Consider the following 23,098-nt stretch of genomic DNA (forward strand, 5'->3'; position numbering starts at 1 on the left):
TCGGTTGCGAAAGCTAATAATTCTGTGTGTGTGTTTGTGTGTTTTGTTCATTGTGCCTGTCTGCCGGCGCTTTCCCGCTTGGTAAGTCTTGGAATCTTTGTTTTTAATATATTTTTCCCATGTGGAAGTTTCTTTCTATTTTATTTTAATCATGAAGTCACATACACAAGTGTGAAACACTCGTGCCAAGAAATTAACATTAATTTTATATGTTCGGGCATTCTACTAACTTCAGTTTTGGCATAACTGTCCATTCCCCCACATGTGAATGGATATAGAATTCTCATTCTAATTCTGGACATATTTGTATATTATAAATTGTTTCTCATGGGCATCTACAAAATAGTTATAATAAATGTGTGGGAAGTTACTAGTGAGACTTTAATGATGGTATGATTTGTGCATTCTCAACCATGAAAATTGAGTTTTTGTTTTAGTGGTCCACAACTCAAAGGCTAAATGTGGTTTCTGGGCACTCAGTGATAGTTTCTCCTTGGTGGGATCCTGTGTGAGCCTCATCATCTCTGCATAGCTGTTGCAATCTCTGTTCATAACTTCTGAAAATAGTACTGGAAAAAATCAGTGATCTATAGACAGTTAAAATACTAATCGGTCCTGAACACAAGGATGTATTAAAATTAACAATCACACATCCAAATGGTAATCAGTTTCAATTTTACCAAAACTCATCTTCAGACCATGTCTCATCAGGCAGTGAACAGAGATGACAGCTGGAGCATTGATAAGTGTTGCGGGACACCACTGGTAAGTGCTCACCATCTGGTGAGACATGGTCTGAAGATGATTTTTGATAAAATTGAAACTGATTACCGTTTGAATGTGTGATTAATTTTAATAAATCCTTGTGATCAAGATGGATTGCTATTTTAACCTATATTCACTTGAATCTGCTTACTCAAGTCAAATTCTGGTCTCCCTCATCAGTTTTTACTCCCCACACTTCCCTCCATATGAAATTGATGATTTCTTCGTGCATCAGTGGGTATCCTATCCATCAATCCCTCCTTCTTGTTGGATTGTGGCATAAATTTCTTTTCTCACCAGTTTGATTCAGTACCTCTACTCTCTAATCTTAAGCATTCTTTTGTAGCATCATATTTCAGAAGTTTCTGTTCTCTTGTTGTCTGTACCATTTATCTTCCACATTTCACTTCCATACAAGGCCACACTCCAGACAGAGGTTTTCAGAAAAGAAGATGGATTTAAAAAATCATCACAGTATTTGTGGATTTAGAGAAAGTGTTTCACAATGTTGACTGGAGTACTCTCTTTGAAATTTTGAAAGTTCTGTGAGGGAAAGTCCAGGGATAATGTACTGTGAGGGACGTTTCTCTACAACTTTTATAGAAATTATACTGCAGCCATAAGAGTCAAAGAGTGACTGTAGTTGAGAAGTGAGTGTGACAGAGTTGTAGCTTTTCCCCCATGTTATTCAATCTCTACATTGAGCAAGCAGTAAAGAAAACCAAAGAGAAATTTGGGAAGGGAACTGGAGTTCAGGGGGAAGAAATAAAAACTGCAAGATTTGCAGATGACACTGTGATTCTGTCAGAGACTTCAAAGATTTGGAAAATCAGTTGAGTGGAATGAATATTGTCATGGAAAGAGGTTATTGTATTAGTAAGTGTTTATTATAATTATTATTATTGTTATCCTGAGATTTAATATGTTCAGAAAGCAACAGAAATTGTAAATTACAGCCAAACTTTATTTCACTAGGTCTTGCAATGGATTTGGCAGACTGGAGACTGTACTGGGTCAATATTATGACACATTCTGTTCAGTATTATGATTTTAAGACTGAATCTGTGGAAACCATTCAGCTACAACCGGGACAGAAGTCAGCCCTTGTGATCTACCATGGTCTCATCTACTACGCAAATCAAGATGATGCAGCAATCCATATAGCAAATAAGACAACTGGCTTGGATGATGTTATATTGCGTAGTAATACTGGTGAGTTTACATTTGTTTATCAGTGACACTTTCTTTATAAAGTAATATGGATCTTGTAATTGTCCTGATACCTTATCTTCATTCCTGTAATCTTATTCATATCTTTAAACCTTCTCTCCAATGCTTCACATCTACATCTACATGACTCACACTTAATTGCCTGGCAGAGGGTTTATCATACCTCTATCAGTGTATTTCTCTGCCATTCCACTCTCAAATAGCATGCAGGAAAAATGAACAATCAAGTGATGTAGCAAAGGAAATACATAATTGAAACAAGTTTTTGTGGTACATTATTATTACATTTCCAAAATGAAAACAATAAGCAAAAATAAGGAAGGACAACTACATACTAGTAATTGTAAATGATTGATGCATGCTGCACAGAAACAGAACACTGTAGAGACATGACTAGCTTCTGAGCTACCTCACATTTTGTATTTTACCTACAAACACACACACACACACACACACACACACATGCAGCTGAAACAACATTCCCAACAGATATCTCAGCTACATATGTCAGTACCAAACAATCCCTGTGTCAACCAGCTGCAGCTGTCAGACCTGTGTTGTTCACCTTCTCCATCTCCCACATCTCTAGAAACCTCTTTCACCCCCGGAAAATGCACTGCTCCTGAATACCCTCTCAGACTTTCAAAATGGTCATCTTCTGAAAAGCCTGACCCATTCAGAAGTCTCAGTTGTCTCAAAAGTCCTCACCTTTTGTTTAAAACACAGGTTCAGTTATGAAGTAGCCGTAAAGGAATTGCTTTATGGCACTCATATTCTTCAGTGAAAGCGTTTCTGTATCACCCTGCCTATAGACTGCAGTCAAGTGAAAGCATGGATAAAATCTTGTGTCCTAGACTTCCAACCCATTCCAAATGTGATTTTTGCTCCTTTATCCTAGCCATATGCTGATAATCTTCCAGAAATTCCTCACCTCCAAACTGATTCCACCTTCCTTCCAAAGATCCCTTCTCAGTGAAACACACAATAGTTATGGAATGAATAACCATTTAGGACCTTGAAAACAAAGCTGATATCATTTTTTCCAAATCTACTTCACTAGGGTAATGAACTGCAAAGATAATACAGTTGAAGGTCCTTGATGTCTTTCAAGCAGCTTATCACTTTGATCCCATCTTGAATGAGAAGATTAGTTCCAAAGTTAAGGAAATCAGTATCTTGGTTTATGCTATGTTTCACCATCATTTTAAGATCATTGATGATCTTCATTTCCTAGACTTTTAATCACAAATTTTCTGATCACATCTTGTACAATAAGATCTTAAAATTAAAGTGCAAATTTTGAAACTATCAAAGTTATGACATTGTGATACGTGCTTATAAAGTGTGTATATGATAGGACACTGCTAACAGCCAGATAAGTTTAGAATGATGTGCGGTACAGATTAAGTACTTAACCTGTTAAGTATGCAAGCTTTCAGAGCCAGTGGTCCATTCCTTTGACAGTAGGGTTGAACGTGAAGGAAGAGAGGTGAAGGAAAAGAACTGGAGAGGTTTAGGAAAAGGGGTAGATTTCAGAAAAGTCGCTCAGAAGTCAAGGGAGACATACCCGAATGGGACGAGAAGGAAAGACTGATTGTTAAGGATTGCATCAGATGAGATTTGAAAACCTGAGGGCTTAAAGGTGGAAGACAGCTTAATATAAAAGACAGAGATTACTATGCATTGAGATTTTCACTCTTATTAACTCATGCCCATTGTTTTAGCAGTAATCTCTGTCTTGCATATTTTCTAATCTTCCACCTTCAAGCCCTCAGGTTTCCAAATCTCATTTGCTGCAGTCCTCAACAATTAGTCTTTCCTTCTCATCCCGTCCAGTACATCTCCCCTAACCTGAGGTTCTGGGTGACTTTACCAAACTCTACCCCTTGTCCTAAACCTCTCCAGTCGTTATCTTTCGACCCCTCTGCCTTCCCCTTCAACTCTTCTGCCAGAGGAAGGAGCCACTGGCTCCGAAAGCTTGCATACATAATACCTTTTTTATATGTGTGTTGTCCTGGTAAGTGGATTTTTTATCTTTCCAATTACATTACAGTGTCAAAAACTGATTATTTTTTTTTTTTGTTAATCTGAAAAAGTGGTATATAAGTAAAGGGGTCCAAGATGTAGGTAAAACCATATTTATGATGGAATAATTTCATGTTTTAGGACTATATTAAGCTTCATAAATTTTTGTGTCTAGTCATTCACTTCTGTCGACAAAGATTTTCGAATTAGTTCTTTGTCATCATTCACTGTCTTTTTGCTTCAGTATCACTGTCTTTGCTGGGGTTAACTAAATAACTAGAAAAAATTTAAGTCTCCAGTTTTCTTAAGTTGTACAATACAAACATGTCTTAAAAATAAAAGTTCTCTTCATTTTTCAGTGGCTTTTATTCTATCACTCTCAGTTAACTGTTAATGTCTGTTTATTGTTGTGATCCCTAAATTTAAGCAGTTCTACATGTTTTGATTATTCAAACAATGGAAATTCCAAGATGTAATAACAATAATATGGAAAGGATTGATTACTTCTCACTACACAGAGGGGGTGTTGAGTCATAGACATGAACAATGAAAAAGAATGTTATAAATATTTAAGCGTTCAGACAAAGTTCTTCTTCAGAAATAGACAAGAGACACACATTCACAGAAGCATGATTCAAAATGCACATGACCACTGTCTCCAGACGTTATTGTCCATAGATACTGGCCATGTGTGTGTGACTTATGCTTGTGTGAACGTATTTGAGTTTTCTACTTAGGAAGGGGTTTGTTTGTAGGCTTAAATATTTCTAGCATACTTTTGCATTGTGCCTTTCTGTTACTCAGTGCCTCCTCTGTGGTGAGTAGCAGTCTGTCTTTTCTGTATTATTGTTTTTCTTATTCACTATAAGAACACCAATTCAATTGAATCTATCTTTAAGTAAGGAAATGTAAGGTCACAGTAATTGCTTTGAATCTGAGATGTTCATATTTTCCCACCTCCGTGTTGCAAATGTTTTGAGTGAAATGCCCAGTCGATGCACTGTTGTTTTCATGTCAATTCTACCAACATTGAGAGTTGTTTAGTTCTCGGGATTTTGCAAAATTCCTGGATTCATGTCTCGTCGCTGTACAGCCTCTGAAAAGGATTGCGGAAGACTCCCAAATAAATTCCAAAGTACAGTGCAGTTTTAATACCAATATATTTCCAGGACTCTGGTGTCTGAGCCTGGTGAACTGTACCGGTTACATCACATGTATCCAAAGTTGACATCAAACGACACAGAGTTCACAACAATCACCAAACGAGTGAGCCTACAATACATTTTTCTCGCAACCCTAGCCAAAAAACGAGTGCCCGAAGGCATCTTTGTGGCCTCTATTTGTACTTTTGTTAACAATTACCTACAATGAAATTTACAATTTTATGTAAAATCACAATTAAAAGTTAAACCGAATATGAGCTACACATTGCTAGAAATTTACAATCTCAGTGCTGAACAATGTGAACCTATTTTCAACTTGGATACGAGTTAATATAACATTTTCTGACCAATTATGTTACAAGTAACAATTACATTTCTAAATTTGTTTATGACAAACCAACTACTGCCTGAATTTTAGTGCTAACATATATTGGAGATTCAATTAATGTGCTTTATTTATATGTTCTATTTAAATTGCTGTAGTAATTTTGTAATGATAGGTTTACTGGTACATCCTGTCGATGTGCTACATTTCTTTCGATTAGTTACAGCATTAATTTCACATTTATATCATGTTTCTCACAGAAGAACAATGTTAATCAGCAAAGCATCATTTTCTAATTATATGTATAATGAAATAGTGGTTATTTTTGCATCTAATTTGGAAACAGGTCACTTTACAATTGGGCAATTAGGACTGGTGTTTATCTTTAATGCTCTCCGAGGGTTTCTGATAGGTAGCAATGAGATACAGTAATATTTCAAATTATAGGTAATTTCAGTCTTCTCATCTAGACAAATATCTATGAAATGGGGCAAAAATCCTGCTTGTTTTTCATGGTGACAAATTAACAGGTAACAGTGGCTGTTTGCCGTTCATTAATCACCATTAGCCTTTTTAATTTGAAATATTATTCTCCTGCTTGTTAGACTTGAATATTTTTTTTCAAAAATAATTCTTTCGAATAGCATATTACATGATTTTAGCTATTCTCATGAATTTTTCCCCATATTTTATTGAATTCTATTTATGTTTGCGTTACATCATAATTTTGTTCTGATTGTTTTCCATTTATGTTGAAGTACTTAATTTCTTCATCTCTTGACTTGCCAACTGTCATTAATTCTAATTGTAATTTTTTGGATTTTCAAATCTTTTCTGTTGTTGGGTATTCATTTTCTATCTTGCTGTGGTGTGTCTCCTTTGCCAAGTAGCACCAAGTAACTATCCTATCTAGCCCCTTAATAGTACCTCTTGTTCCTATTGTGCCATTTCTTAAGATGGATGTAATCATGACGCTTGTTAGTCATTTGTTTGTGTAAGTGTTTTTCCTGCAACTTGCAAGTAATAGTTCATATGACAGAAACTACAAATTCAATAGTATATTCTAGCATGAATAATGATACAAATTTCTATACGTCAATACAAAACAGGAAAATACTGGTGGAATAGATACAATGAAATGCACAAAGAGCCTGCTAAATAGATATTTGATTAGTTGAGGCATTAATATGGGGAGGAGGGTTCATCAGCAAGAGCTGAAACATGATAATATTATTCTTATGGGCACATGAACACTCATATATAGGTGGAAATGGGACTGAACTTGACTTATTTTATTATTGTATTAGTTGCACATGTAAGACAGAGGTTTCACCCCACTTTTTTGTAACATTTTTCTTCCATTATTACAGCCAATGTCTTATCTCTGCGGATCTATGACCCAAATGAACAAGTTGGCAAAAATCCATGCTCTGATAATAAAGGTGGTTGTGCTCATCTTTGCCTACCAGTGTCAGAAACAGAGCGAGCTTGCAAGTGTGCTACTGGGTACACTGCTCATTCGGAACGGCCTGAAGAGTGTGTTGGTTTGTAATATTACTGATATGTATTTTATAACTATAAGCAAACAATGGAAAATTTGGGATGGAATAGTGAAAATATTATGAAAAGAATAGTTGCTACTCACCATATAACAGATATGCTTAGTTGCATAGGCAGAATGAAAGGCTGTCAGACAAAGCTTTCAGCCAAACAAACCATCAGAATGTGTGTGTGTGTGTGTGTGTGTGTGTGTGTGTGTGTGTGTGTGTGTGTGTGTGTATGTGTTTTGTGTAAATCTGATGAAGGCCTGTTTGGCTGAAAGCTTTGTTTCATAGCTTTTTTGTTGTACCTATCTGTGACTCAGCATCTACACTATATGGTGAGTCGTAACTATAAGTTTTAGATATAAGTATTTATTACTGACAATGTTACTCCTGTTATGCAGCCATGGTATAAGAGTTAACTTCAGTGTTACTATAATGGCTATCATGTGTTCATTAAGATGGAAATCAATCTTATCATTGGGTACATTGGTGTTAGAGCACAAGGAGGACTGGCCTAGAGAACAGCTGCATCAGTTCCCCATGAAGCACTAGCTATTTATTCAAAACATTCTTTTTATTGAGTTTCTGCTAGGTGTTTCTTAAAATCTTTATACAGATCAGTGACCAATCCAGCTTTATGGCAAAGTATTTAGACTTAAGAGTGTGCTCTTTCTTTTCCTGACAAAAGTTCACATAGTGCTGTTGTGTTGCTGTTCTGTCACTCAAGTGAAGTGCACATTAGATTTGGTCAGAGTCTACACTTCTTGTAAAATTAATTCAATGTTTTCAGATCATCAAACAAGACATTTTCTCCTTTTTTTTTAGCATAGTAATTTCATGTTTGATATTTTTGTTGTTGGTTTAGTCTACATGAGAGGAGAAAAAATGAAATGTAATTATTTCGAATGCTAAATAACTCAATAAAAATGTTAGGGTGTCTGAACTAGAGCATGACTGCATTCTGCTTCATGTACCAATTATGATTAACAAACTGATTGGAAACCACACCATATAATGTGTTACAACAATTAGTCTTAGACTTTATTTTTTTAAATTAGCTAATGCTGAAAAATTATTGGTTCTGTCTGCCTCCCTCCTCTCTCTCTCTCTCTCTCTCTCTCTCTCTCTCTCTCTCTGCCCCCTCTACCCTCCCCTCTCCGTCTCTCTTCTTGCTCAGAACCTTATGTTTAAAATAGTGGTCTGCCCAGCATGTGCTGATCACATGACCCTTTAATACTGTTGTTCACTGATGCCTTAGGACAGAAGATTTAGACCCATGACCTCAGCAGTTTGGTCCCATAGGAAATTACCACCACAGAAGGTTTAGCAGTAGTTTATGAGCATTGTGGAGACCCTTCGCCATAACCACTTCTGAACACCTTTGAAAATGACACAGTTAATTTCCTTCATCATTCTGAGTTTGTGCTCCATCTCCACATCATTGCAAACAGCATGTTAAACCCTACTCTTCCTTCCTGTAAAATGAGCCAGCAGGGTAATACTCATGAACTCAGGTACATTTGGCACTCCACAGTGGCTTTCCTGCCATGCTATGTGAATAGAAATAAAGCAGAGAGTTTGTATTAGCCACAGTTCAGTGCTTTTGCTGAAACTGAATCTGCAGATTTTAGCAATTTATGTACTGTGTTGAATATTTGTTACTAGTTAAAATTGCCTCCCAGAACTGGATTTAGTCCTAGATGCATACTTTCTCAGACAGTGCTCTTATTAATTGATCTGCCTTGACACATTCCTCAGACTGAACAATAAAGCTTTAAATTTCCACTAGTTTCCTCCAAACTCCAAAGATCCTCTGCCAAAATATTGTGATGCTAAGACCATAGTGAGGAAGAAATAGTAGATACTCGTACTTGACGCAGTAATATTACTGCAATGAAATGAAAATGTACAAAGTGATTTATTCGTCCCGTTACATACAATTTTCAAGTTGTTTTATTCATTGTACAGGAGATATGTCAAGGTTTAAAATGAAATATTTTTATAACCCAGCACCTTGTTGAATTATGTTCCTGCCATGTAGTGTGTTACACATTTTTAAACATCTAAGAGCATATTTTGTTCCGAATGTTTATAACAACTTGAAACAATTGGGAAGACTAAGTCTTGAACCTAGACACCTGTCTAATATTTCTTCTCTGGTTAGCTAGTCTTGGTGCAGTATTTAGTCAATGTTTCATGTCTTTCAAGGAATATCAGGCTTCTTTCCTGTACTGCTGTTTGTATACAATATACTAAAAATTGTAACAGGGAAAAACAGATTTGTACATCACGGACAGATAGTAGTTATGTATCTGCTTTTCCTCCAAATTGTGGTATTACTATCAGGTTCTATTATTAGTGGTTGCTCTTCACATCCAATTACCTTTAATTAAATGGAAAATTTTGAGGTAAATAATTTTAACAGATTTTCATCTTTAGTACCTTATATAGAGAACTTGTGAAATTCTTACTTATTTGTTTATGTTGGTTATATTATGTTTCAGGCATTGAAGAATTTCTGTTCTACTCAATGACATCAGAAATCAAAGGGATGCTCCTTTCTGAGGACAACACAACTGATATACTGGGGCCAATTTCTCGAGTTTCAATTGCAACAAGCATTGACTTCTATGCAGGTTGGTCTTCTAAACAGTTGTAAACCTGAAGATATACAGGATGTTTATTGTAAACGAAGACAATGAAATGTCTCGGCAACTACACATTGGATAAAAAAAGTTGTAATTCCAGTTTGTTTGTTTTGGAGGGCAACATTGAATGAGATCACACTCGAACACCCCTCTCCCCCCCTCCCGTACCCATCAGTGGTGAGGCAACATTGAAATCTTCAATGGGAACCCCCATTTTTTGTTGTAGGTTATAATTTTGTGGCAAAATTCACAATGTTTGTTTTGCCACAGATTGTGCTGTAATCAGAGGAATAGAAATGGGTATACAATCATAATTTATGATGTACTACTAATTGGCCTTTGAGCATCCAATGACACATGAGACCCCACCTCCATGCTGTGATGATAGGATAGGCCAGTATTTCATAACTCCTAATGGGAAACTCAATTTGCAATGTGGTATTCCTCTGACCTATTGAACAGAGGACTACTCGACATACAGGCTTGTGGCTGTGGCTTGAGGCGAATGCTGCTCTACTTTTCCAGCTAGAGTAAGTGTGCAAACATAATACTGCCAACTTCAAAACACTTAGTGGTCTGCTTTTCAAATGACCATGCACAGGGCAGAAGCATATCTGTGGGAATGTCAGCACTGGAGTTTCTGATGCAGTCAACCATGTCATCACTGTATTTTGGCACTTGCTTGCACACCTTATCTTTTAAATATCCCCACAGAAAGAAATATTGTGATGTCAAATACAGCAACCTAGTGGGCCAAGTAACAGGGCCAGCTTTGCCAATCCACCAGCCAGTGTAAACACAGACTAATATCTACTGTGTTTCAATTGTGTAATGTGCTGTGCAGCCGTCATGCTGAAACCACATATGTTATCAGATGTCAAGGGCAACATCATGCAGTTGTACTAGTAGTTCCTGATCCAAAACCATTTTGTATTTGCATCAATTCAGTGTGCCGTCAATAAAATAACCAAAAAAGGATTTTAATGGCCAACTTACCATAACCAGTGGGATTGTCTGCACTCCAGTAATGCATACTGTGCCAGTTAATGCTACCATGGTTTGTGAATGTAGACTCATCAGTAATAGGTCCTTGGCAAAGAACATGGGGGTTATTTGCATTTGTTGATATGCCCATTCATAAAACACCACCCGCTTATGGAAATTAGTGCCATGAAGTTCTTGATGCAGTGACACTTGGTATGGATGATACTTAAGGTGATGCAATATTGTGGCAATACTATACTGAAGCACCAAAGGAACTGGAAAAGCATGCGTATTCAAATACAGAGATATGTAAACAGGCAGAATACGGTACTGTGGTCGGCAATCCATATATAAGACAAGTGTCTGGCACAATTGTTAGATTGGTTACTGCTCCTACAATGACAGGTTATAAAGATTTAAATGAGTTTGAACGTGATTTATTACAGTTGGTGCATGAGGGATGGGCTACAGCAGCTCTGAGGTAGCGATGAGGCAGGGATTTTCCTGTACGACCATGTCACGAGTGAACTGTGAATATCAGGAATCCGGTAGAACATCAAATCTGATAAATTGCTGCGGCCAGAAAAAGATGTTGCAAGAATGGGACCAATGACGACTGGAGAGATTCATTCAATGTGACAGAAGTGCAACACTTCCACAAATTGCTGCAGACTTCAATGCTGGGCCATCAACAAGTGTCAGTGTGTGAGCCATTCAATGAAATATCTTCGATGTGGGCTTTTGGAGCCAAAGACCCACTTGCGTACCCTTGATGAATGCACAACACAGAGCCTGGGCCCATCAACACTGACACTGGAATCTTGACAACTGGAAACATGTTGCCTGATCAGAAGAGTCTTGTTTCAAATTGTATCTAGCGGATGGACATGTACGGATATGGAGACAACCTTGTGAATCCATGGACAATGCGATACCCCACATGTCCAGAATTGTTACAGAATGGCTCCAGTAGTACTCTTGAGCTTAAAACACTTCCGCAGGCCACCAAACTCCCCAGATATGAACATTATTGAGCATATCTGGGATGCCATGTAGCATGCTGTTCAGAAGAGATCTTCATCCCCTTGTACTCTTATGGATTTATGGACAGCCCTGCAGGATTCATGGTGTCAGTTCCCTCCAACATTACTTCAGACACAAGTCAAGTCTTTGCAAAATAATTTTGTGGCACTTCTGCACACTCGCAGATGACCTACTTGGTATTAGGCAGGTGTAACAGTTTCTTTGGCTCTTCACTGTACCTACAGACGTACTGGAGTCACGGTATAATTGCATTGACAGGCACTTGTCCGTGGGTTGCGGTGCACTGCTGCTCGTACGGCTATTTCACTGGCTTCTCTTGTACATGTTTGCTTCATTTCCTTTTGTTGTTCTATTTGCTGCCATCTGACTTAAAGGTGTTCACAGCCTTGTAAAAGAACAAATGAGTGCGGAAGACACTTGGCATACAAGGCAACAGCAGCCTCAATATTTCTCCTACATTCTCCATAAATCAGGATCATTTTAGCGTTTTCTTTTTTGGTTGCAATATTCATCATTCACTTGCACAACTATTCTCCATATGATAGGTAGTTGTGCAGGCAAGAAACACTGTGCACATATCATAACATTTAGAGCTGCAATCAGTTTTACTTGTGCACAACATGTGAGCTCCAGTCTCAGTGTACTGCCAGTTATGATACGTCATAGTCGCTACATGGCCACAGTGACGCACCAAGTGTCCCCTGTCCGATATGTTGGAGGAATAGAACATCGCGAATGGGGTTTCCAATTTTTAGAAGTTATGAAATACTGGGCTGTCCTATCATCGCAACATGGCCGTGGGATCTGAAGGGCCATTGGATATTCAAGGGTCTTTGAGTAGCATTTTATAACTTATGATTGTATATCTGTTTCTGTTCCACCAATTACAGCACCATCTGTCGTGAAATGAAAAAGAAAATGCTTCAGACAAAACATATGCAGATTTTGCCATAGAATCATAATTTTATATAAAAAAAGGGGGCTTCTCATTGAAGATTTCAAAGATACACCCAGCCACCCATGTATTGGGTGGGCTGGGGGGGGCTGAGTGTGGTATCATTGAATGTCCCCCTCCAAGACAAACAAATTGGAATTCTAACTTTTTATGATCCGATGTGTAGTTTTCAAGATATTTCAATAACTTCAGTTAAAATGAACAGCCAGTGTATGTAAAATTGTATCTATGTTTATTCATTAAAGTAAAATAATTTTAGGCTCAAATGGATCTAAATATGAAACTGACTAAATGTCATCAAATAATAAAGTAATTGCATAGGAGGTGACAGTCTTATACCATTTTTGAATTGCAGGTGGCAATGGGCTTGTTAGAGTAAAAATAGATAGAGAGCTAGAAATGAACAGATTCATCAGGCAGGAAGTCAGAAATTTCGATTCATAGAATTTGTCAAAAAATGGAAGGTGTATCATATTAAAAGCCCCAAAGTCAGGATATTAAAAATGTAGATTATACAGAAATAACAGAATGAGGCAGTTATTTAACAATGGTACATATGTAGTAAGCACGAGTAGTTGAAGATATGAAAAATGCAAAAGAAGAGGGAAACTCAAGTTGGATGAGGCAACCCAGGGGAAGTGTGTCGGAACCCTTGCTGTTCATGTTGTATATTAATGACCTTGCAGACAGTGTTAATAGTAACATCATGCATTTTGCACATGATGCAGTTATCTGTTATTAAGTACTATCTGAAAGAAGCTGCATAAATATTCAGCCTGACCTTGAGAAGACTTCAAAGTGATGCAAAGATTGGCAACTTGCTTTAAGTGTTTAGAAATATATCTTATGACCATAATATCAATGAGTCATTGTTGGAATTGGCCAACTCATACAAATACTTGGGTGTAACACTCTGCAGGGATATGAAATGGAATCATCATATAGACTCAGTTGTGGGTAAAACAGAAGGTAGACTTTGGTTTATTGGTAGAAAGCTGGGAAAATGCAATCAGTCTACAAAGGAGATAGCTTACAAATCACTCATGTGACCCATCCTAAAATATTGCTCAAGGGTGTGGGATCCATACCATATAGGACTAACAGGAGGTATTAAAAATATACAGAGAAGGGCAGCACAAAAGGTCATAGGTTTGTTTAGTATGTGGGAGAGAGTCATAGAGATACTGAAGGAACTGAACTGGAAGATTCTTGAAGATAGATATAAACTAATCTGAGAAAGTCTGTTAACAAAGTTTCAAGAACTATCTTGAAATGGTTACCCTATGAATATACTACAATCCCCTATGTATCGCTCGCTTGGGGATTGTGAAAATAAGATTAGGATAATTACTGCACACACACAGGCATTCAAGCAATCATTCATCCACACTTCCTAAGTGAATGGAACAGGAAGAAACCATAATAACTGGTGCAATTGGATGTATGCTCTGCCACGCATGTCATGGTGATGTGCAGAGTTTAGATGTACAGAGTGTACATGAAGTCCGGGAAAACTTTCAATTATTTATTGCACAAGAACATTGTATAGATGTCATACATATTGCATTTTGACGAGAAAATCTTAAAGTTTTTTTACAAACATTTGATATGCTAACCACGAGTGACTCTTATGAATGTCTCTCATACGCACTCTACATTCACTTCACTCACACCCGGACATCCACTTCTCTTTGCCGGGCACAAGCAGTCTGTCATAATGAATTTGTTGAGCCAGTGGTAAATGGCCTTCCTTGTTGCTGGCTTCGTACTGCACTTGGTTTTAAACATCCGTTGAACAGCTGTAGCACACTTGTTTTTGTCGAATTCTAGCACACAGAAAGCTCGCTCCGCACCTGTACTCGCCATGTTTGCAACTAGCGCTGACTATCAGCAAATTACAAAACTACACTGTGACGGTATACATGAAAAAAACTTTCAGGGTTTCACTTCAAAATGACACACATTGGTATTTGTACAATGTTTGTTTCTTGTGCAATAAGTAATTGAAAGTGTTCCTAGACTTTATGTACACCCTGTAGATGTAGATGTAGAGAAAACAAAAGATTAAAGCAAGTAATAATAGGAACATGATGAAAGTGTGCTGTATTAGATGATACTATTTGCAGCTGTCTTAGAGAGGGTTTGAGATGGTTGTTGTTATTGTCTTTAGTCCAGAGACTGGTTTGATGCAGCTCTCCATGCTACTCTATACTGTGCAAGCTCCTTCATCTTCAGGTTACTGTTTCAACCTACATCCTCATGGATCTGCATAGTGCATTCATCTCTTGGTCTACCTCTACGATTTTTATCCTCCATTATTCCCTCCAGTACTAAATTGGTGGTTCCTTCATGCGTCAGAATGTGTTCTACCAACCAAACCTTTCTTTTAGTGAGGTTGTGCCATGATTTCCTCTCCTCCCCAATTCTGTTAACTATCTCCTCATTAGTTACATGATCTACCCATCTAATCCTCAGCATTCTTCTATAGCACCACATTTTGAAAGCTTCTATTCTCTTCTTGCCTAAACTATTTATTATCGATGCTACACTACTTTCATAAAAGACTTCCTGATACCTAAATCTATACTCGATATCAACAAATTTCTCCTCTTCAGAAATGCTTTTCTTGCCATGGCCAGCCTATATCCTCTCTACTTCGACCATCATCAGTTATTTTGCTCCCCAAATAGCAACTCTCATCTACTAATTCCCTCAGCATCAACTGATTTCATTCGACTACATTCCATTATCCTTGTTTTGCTTTTGTTGATGTTTGTCTTACATCCTCCTTTCAAGACACTGTCCATTCCGTTCTACTGGTCTTTCACGTCCTTTGCTGTCTCTGACAGAATTAAACTATCCTCGGCAAACCTCAAAGTTTTTATTTCTTCTCCATGGATTTTAATTCCTACTCCAAATTTTTCTTTTGTTTTGTTTACTGGTTGCTCAATGCACAGACTGAATTTCATCGGGGATAGGCTACAACCCTGTCTTGTTTCCTTCTGCTTACTTTCATGCCCCTGTACTCTTATAACTGCCATCAGCTTTCTGTACAAATTGTAAATAGCCTTTCACTCTCTGTATTTTACCGCTGCCACCTTCAGAATTTTAAAGAGAGTATTCCAGTCGAGAAGGTACAATTGACATTTTGTTATGGTGTTGTAAGTTCTGGAAAAATGTTAATACTTGTTTATTTATCAGGCCCAATGTGTTCTTAAGGTGTGTGTGTGGGGGGGGGGGGGATGACAACATTCTTAAATCTATTAAGGATTTGTCCCAATGCTAGCGAAGTTTTCAGTCGTGTGTTTGTGCCTATTAACTACTAAACACCTCAACTTTTTTAGTGAGTTGTCACTATCATTTCAGATTATTTGTAGTGAAGGTTTGGTTAGAGAAACAGTTGAAAACAATGAAGGTTAAGGGAAGGGAAAAAGAACCTTATGTTGGGCAGGCACTTCATTTCGTCACTTGGAACAGCTACATAAAAGAAGTCGTACAAGAATTCCAAGATTTTTTTAAGGGTTAGTCTTGCTCAAGAGATGAGCCAGAAACATGGATAATAATGAAAATATTGAGATTCCAGAATTAATGCCTGATTATGTTTATACAAGCTATTCTAGGTATGAAGAAAGGAAAGGCACCGGGAGATAATGGTATTTCTAAAGAAATGTTTAAACTTTGAGGAAAATTTGTACTAAACTGAGTTGCAAAAGGGTTCACTGATTTTTTTGTGAATGAAGACTATTTCCAAATACTGGGATGAAACTGTAAATGTGCCCTTTACTAGAACACAGACAGACAAGATGTTATGACCCAACAAAACTACAATCGTCCAGTCATAACTGTGGGTTGTTTGGTTGCTCTGGGAGAGGACTTTAGGGGTGTGTCAAATGTTTGAAGTAAAAGTTCAACATTTACAAAGGTACAGTTCCATCTGAGACTTGAATAGCACTGGCGTCATGACTAGAGGATATCGACTGCTCCAGCAGTGATCACGAACTGGTCAGAGTGAGTCCATGCTCGGCTTTGTGTCAACTTGCATGTGACGATGCAGCAGTGCTGCGAGAGAGGGTGTGTCTTTTCAGGAGCACCTTCCATTCATCATCACACATTGCAATGAGACATTACTGATGCCTGTAGTATAAAAATGTGTTGCCAGCTTTGGTTGGCAATGCAATCATTGGGCAATACCACACAAGACAAAACTGTAGACCTGTAAGTTTCATCTCTGTGATGTAAAACATATTACAGAAATTGTCACCAATTGAGTGTAAAAACATTAAATTTTAATTAGGCAAACTAACAAACTGGTGTTAGAAGTGGATCTAGTGCAGTGGGCCATTTGCAAGTTGTGAATGAAATTATAGAGAGGAGCAGTGAGTATAATTCTGTCATCTAGGGCACATAGGTTTGAGAAAGCTTTAGACTCTGTTTCAGCAAAATCTTCACCAGCTGCCCAGGGGAAACAAGACATACATTTAACTTCATGGATGATTGATGGACCAAAAGTTCCTCTTGGTAGATTCCAAGAGATAAGTATAGGTTGAGACAGTGACATAATGGAATTTAGGTAGGTGGTGTTAGGAAACATGCAAAAGAATCGTTTATATGTATATCTCTACAGACAAAAAAGTTGTGAGGAGGCTTTTATTTCCAGTGGATTTTAATTTGCTAGAGATTGTGTTGATAATAATGATAACAATGATGAATTTGTGTGTCATATTATATTATGGCTGGAATTGTCATCTGATAGATTGTGGTAGAAAAGCGGACTTTCCATTCAAAGTAGGCATACTGTCTAGTGGTAACAAAGTTACTACCTGGCAATGAAATTTGTGTATTGTACACACACACACACACACACACACACACACACTATTCTAAAGGAAGGGCTTACATTAGTAGCTGTGGCACACACAGGTAGAAGTTGGTGATTACAGTCTGCATAATCTAAGGTAAATGCTGCTGTCATTTTACTCAGTATTAAAATGAAAGTGTTATTAAAATAAAACCTGTGACTGATTTGTATTTTCCATATGCTTGAGTTACTCAAGATTTGGTGTCATTTTAGCATGTATTCGTGGCCATTGTAATAAATTTACAATTTAGGCAATGGTGTTGGACGTCGTTGTGTCTGACATTCATCATATTGCTGGCTATGATTTACATAAACTTGCACAAATAACTATCTCAAGTAAGCTATAGAAGACAGACCTTGTCCTTCCTTCATCATCATCATCATCATAATCATCATCATCATCTGGGTATCTCAAGCGAGTCAGGTAGGCCTACGATGGACGGAAAGGGGCCAAATTTTTGGAAATGTTGGGTTTTCAGGAAAACTGTTAAGAAAAAGAATGAATAATATTTTTCATCATAAAAAACTTTTATTTGTTGCCTGGGAATACAACAGTTTATGAAAAAAGCTATCAGTCAAAACTCAAATTGTCCGAATAAACTTAAGAAAATACCTGATACTTGAACTGTATATAAATGTAACTTACAAATATTTCAGTTGACCCTTATAGTGAAGGAATGTTACTTTATGAAGGCACAGAGACTTTACTAATGAAAGTCAATGAGTATGGTAATTTCACTGATAAGGCAGAGTTCAGAAAATTACTTTACAAAGGCATGAAGCTTTCTCTAATGAAAATAAAAAAGGCAACTTTTTAAAAGTTGTATTGTCTTGTTGTTTTCCACATTGCACTCTGTGTCTTGGTGCTTCATCATGAAGGTGATGAAGGAACAGTAAGTCAGTTATCAATGCACATTCTTGTTCAAAATACTGAAAGGCAGATTTACACTATGTGATATTTTAGGGTCTTGTACAGTGGAATACTAAACATCAATGTCTTCATCACTTTTGTAAATTTCTTCATTAACTTTAACAGCCCCAATAATTTCTACATAGGACATAATGTCTTGTTCGGTATCATTCTGGAACCACTCTTCAACTTCAGTTTCATTGCCCTCTTCACATCCAGGAACTTTGTTCATGAGGTTGATTAAGTTCACATTTTCTTCATCATGATGTTCAATGGACTCACTCCCCTCATGATCAGGAAGTTTTCTTCAGAAACAGACCGGTTTTAGTGACACTTTAATTCATTCCAGGAGTCTGCTTCCTATCTAACAACATCCAATAGGTCAATTTTCTTTAATTTCTGGATAGGACCTTGGCAATCATCATTTGCAGAAAGAGAGGAGGAGGATAATGGCTTGTGCCTATATCTTCTCTTGAGACTAACCCAAACTTCTTGGTCTGTGAGTTGGCATGGCACTTTGACATTGGGTGGTAGAAATATTGCTCAGTATCTGGGTGTGAAGACACATTGCCCAAAATCAGAAAAGCCTTCCTTGGCAGATTTTTAGATGTTAAAAATTGCTCAAGCAATTGGACAAATACTTTATGAAACCATTCTTTGAAAAGTGCACCACTCATCCAGGCATTTGATTGGTTTTGGTGCCAAACTGAAAGTTTATGGGCTTCAATATGCTTAAAAGCATATGAGTTGTTTGATTTTCCAATGAGACCAAGTTTTAGTTTGTGGTCACCTGATGAGTTACTACATGCTAGGATTGTAACCCTCTCCTTGCTCCTCATAAAACCAGGGACTACTATTCTTCCTTGAAAGGAAGACTTGTAGCTGGTAACAGTTTATAATTCAACCCTGTTTCATCACAGTTGTACAATTACTCTTTGTTCAAACCTTTAACTTCAATAATTTTCTGAAACTTCTCCATAAACTGAGACATACCCTTGGTGTCACCAGATACTTTTCCCCCCACAGACACTATATTGTTGTATGATCAAGCCAGCCAGTGCTTGTGACAAATTTAGGATCATCATGTTTTTTTTAACTATTCATAAAATTTCAAGGCCTCTCTTGCAAGATTGACCCACTAATTGGCATTCCCTTCTCTCTTGTTTGGCAAAATTAAATGTAAAGTGCTTCATTTACCTCATGAAAGTTGCTTTCCTTCATACTTTTCCTCTTTCAACATTTCTGTGCAAATTTACTTAACACACTTGTCATATCCTTCTTCCAGACATACTGAGCATGTGCCAGTGCCAGTCATGTAGTGGAGGAATGGAAGAGTGATGCAAGACAAAATGTTTTTCTACCCTGCGAGCAGATGGCCAAATTATGTGGACTTCCAAGTTATCGAGTACTGAATTTGGGGGGCCTCTGCTGTATTGTGGAAAATTTGCCTTCATCTGTATCTGTAAACTTCCTCTCCTTTTACATCTTGCAGTGTTGCTCCTTCATGGAAAAGGTGTTCAATTATTTGGTCGAGATACCTTTTTCTGTAATGTCCAAGTAATGTATAGAGGTTCTAGTCTCTTGCATCTTTTGCACATATCCAAACCATTTCAGCTGTGTAATGTATAATCTTTCCTCCATTGTGCTAGTCATCCTTAATTCACTCATTTGTAATTCAGTTTCATCTTACTTTTGCATAGCAGATTGTTCAATCTAATTTTGCATGCTTATAGTTTGCTGCTCAGTCCTTGTGAAGCCAAATGAGTAGCTACTTTATTGAGAAGCAGAGGCTCCAGTCACAGACGCTGAGAGCAGTGTGTTGACCACATGCCCCCCCTCCTCCCCCCCCCCCCCCTCCCCCCCCCCCCCTCTCCCCTGTATCCAGTGAAGCCTGTTGGCTGGGAATGACATGATAGTAGGTCAGTACCATTGGGCCTTCCAAGGCCTGTTTGGATGGGGTTTAGTTTTATTGTTTGTTGATGTCTCTTCATGGTAACATGCAGCTCTCTAAGCCTTATGTCATGATTGGCAGAAGCTACGATTTGAGCATTCTTTGTTTGTTTGCATTTTTATGGGAACTGCTATATCCCAACTAGATTTCCCACTTGGTAAAAGGATATGCAAGTTTTTGACACTCTGTTTTGGATTTCTAACTCACCATTTCCCTGGTTTGATACAGTAGTTTCAACATGACTGAAGCTTTTTACACTTTCAGTTCTTTCTCTGTGAAGTTTGGGCCTATACTGCCTGGTTTTTCCTCTCGATTTCATTACTACTGTTCCTTCCTTCTTCACACACTTAATTTACATCTCTTCAAACAGATGTTGCAGACCATGTATTGTAAACGAACTGCTGTGCCATTGTCTTTGAGTCTGATTGTAAACTGTTCCAGTGTTCCCACAAAGGAAAAATCATATGTAACGTAAGGAACTGAACTCATGTTCTTTGCATAGCAGTCAGAATGCTGACTATTCTACTATTGCAGTAGATGGTAACAGCATTTCATTTGTATGAATGTGTCACATGTAATGCATTTATTAGGAATGAGTCTCACATTGAGAACAATATTTGTTGTAAGTGTGTTGATATGTCTTGGGTATTTAATATGGTTGTCCACCTCCATAGCTAAGTAGTTAGTGTGGCTGTCTGCCATGCACTGGGCAGCCAGGTTCAATTACTGGTATGGCCAGGGATTTTTTCTTTGTCAGAGGACTGGTATTCAGCTTTGTGATGATAACTGAGCATCTACTTGACCAATTAGTAGAGGTTCCAAGGACAAGAAACCCAACAATGATGGGAGACTGGTATGCTGATCACTTGTCTGTTCAAACTACATCCAATAATACTGTTGGCTGTGGATGACACAGTGATCAGTGGGCCCAAGTAGAGCCAGAGCCAGAACATGGAACATTGACGTGTTGGCTTAGAAAGCTTATAAGCATCTTCAAACTTCACTACTTTAATACATATTTCTTCTTCCCATTGCACGCTTTGAGGCCTTGTACTTGGAGTAATAATAATGAATGAGAACTCATGACTGAAAACATACATTTTCCGAGCTATAGGAAAATATTGGCATTGTCACCAGATCAATTAGTTGGTGACTGAGCGATAAAAATTATTGCATTTGCAACCAACTGGTTGGTATGGTAACAATGCCTAATACTTTTACTTTTCTATTAATGGAAAATGAAACAGAATATTGTCATGTCGAAATCCTGATCAAGTCCAAATCTGAAGGCAGGGTCCAGTGAAGCACAACTGTTGGAACTAATAGCATGTTTCTTACTGACACCAACATACAGCCAGAACAGAACTGGATGGAGAATGTAGCTATTTATACAAACACCAAATATTCAAGACTGCTGTTATTTACACAAACATTGAATATTATGGAATATACAAACATACCAAATGTAAGACATTTAAAGAAGTTTCCAGAAATGATAAATTCTAAATAACAAATAATTTCTGGTGGTATGGTTTGAACTGCTATGCTGGAAGCCCACTGTACACACCAGAGCTCTTGGGTTTGCTCTTTCTCCTGAAGAAACAGCAACTAGCTGTTTCAGGAGTTCTCATTGGAGCTGACTACAACACTCTGGATCTACATCTTGGCAGTGGTTCTCTGTGTGACAGTGCTGGTCTATCCATGTGTTCTAGTCATGTTGTTACATTCTCTTCAGTGTGGTGAATGTTGAATGTAACCTCCCCATTGAAGCTTCGTGATAACTGAGTGGGTCTTCAGTTTTCTCGAACCTCCCATCATCGATCTGCAACTTTGGACTATAGTAGGGCTTCATATGGAGGACGTAGACAACATTTGCCCTTTTGTCATCTTGATGAAAGCTCATAATGCTCAGCTTTATATGTGATAGCTGAGCTGACAATTTCCAAAGGATTCAACAATAGCCCAAAATCTTTTCTGATAATCCTGCTTTCTGCATAGGCAAAAATCCATACCCTGCCTCCCAACTGTTACTTGGCATTATAGCTTATAGCACCCATAGTTTTCCTCCAATCCATATTCACGTACTATGTTTCCTTCTCTCGCTTTTCCTACTCTCGAATTCCAGTCACCCATGACTATTAAATTTTCATCTCCCTTCACTACCTGAATAATTTCTTTTATCTCATCATACATTTCATCAATTACTTCATCATCTGCAGAGCTGGTTGGCATATAAACTTGTACTACTGTGGTAGGCATGGACTTCGTGTCTATCTGGGCCACAATAATGTGTTCACTGTGCAGTTTGTAGTAGCTTACCTGCACTCCTATTTTTTATTCATTATTAAACCTACTCCTGCATTACCCCTATTTGATTTTGTATTTATAACCCTATATTCACCTGATCAAAAGTCTTGTTCCTCCTGCCACCGAACTTCACTAACTCCCACTATATCTAACTTTAACCTATCCATTCCCCTTTTCAAATTTTCTAACCTGCCCAATTAAGGGATCTGACATTCCATGCTCCAATCCGTAGAACACCAATTTTCTTTTTCCTGATAACGACGTCCTCTTGAGTAGTCCCCACCCAGAGATCCAAATGGGGGAATATTTTACCTCTGAAATATTTTACCCAAGAGGACGCCATCATCATTTAACCATACAGTAAAGCTGCATGCCCTTGGGGAAAAATT

At 37.8% G+C, this 23,098-nt stretch overlaps 1 protein-coding gene across 2 annotated transcripts in view; it reads left to right on the forward strand.

Annotated features, from left to right (window-relative positions):
* The window catches only part of LOC126278124 (low-density lipoprotein receptor-related protein 1), a 688,899-nt gene that overhangs the window by 468,685 nt on the left and 197,116 nt on the right, over positions 1 to 23,098 (forward strand). For both annotated transcript variants that reach the window (XM_049978010.1, XM_049978009.1), the window contains 3 exons: positions 1,741 to 1,977; positions 6,879 to 7,052; positions 9,557 to 9,688. In XM_049978010.1, coding sequence (XP_049833967.1) covers positions 1,741 to 1,977; positions 6,879 to 7,052; positions 9,557 to 9,688 — 543 coding nt within the window. The remainder of the gene's footprint in view (positions 1 to 1,740; positions 1,978 to 6,878; positions 7,053 to 9,556; positions 9,689 to 23,098) is intronic.

Source organism: Schistocerca gregaria, chromosome 6 (assembly GCF_023897955.1).
Source record: "Schistocerca gregaria isolate iqSchGreg1 chromosome 6, iqSchGreg1.2, whole genome shotgun sequence".
Taxonomy (NCBI): Eukaryota; Metazoa; Arthropoda; class Insecta; order Orthoptera; family Acrididae; genus Schistocerca; species Schistocerca gregaria.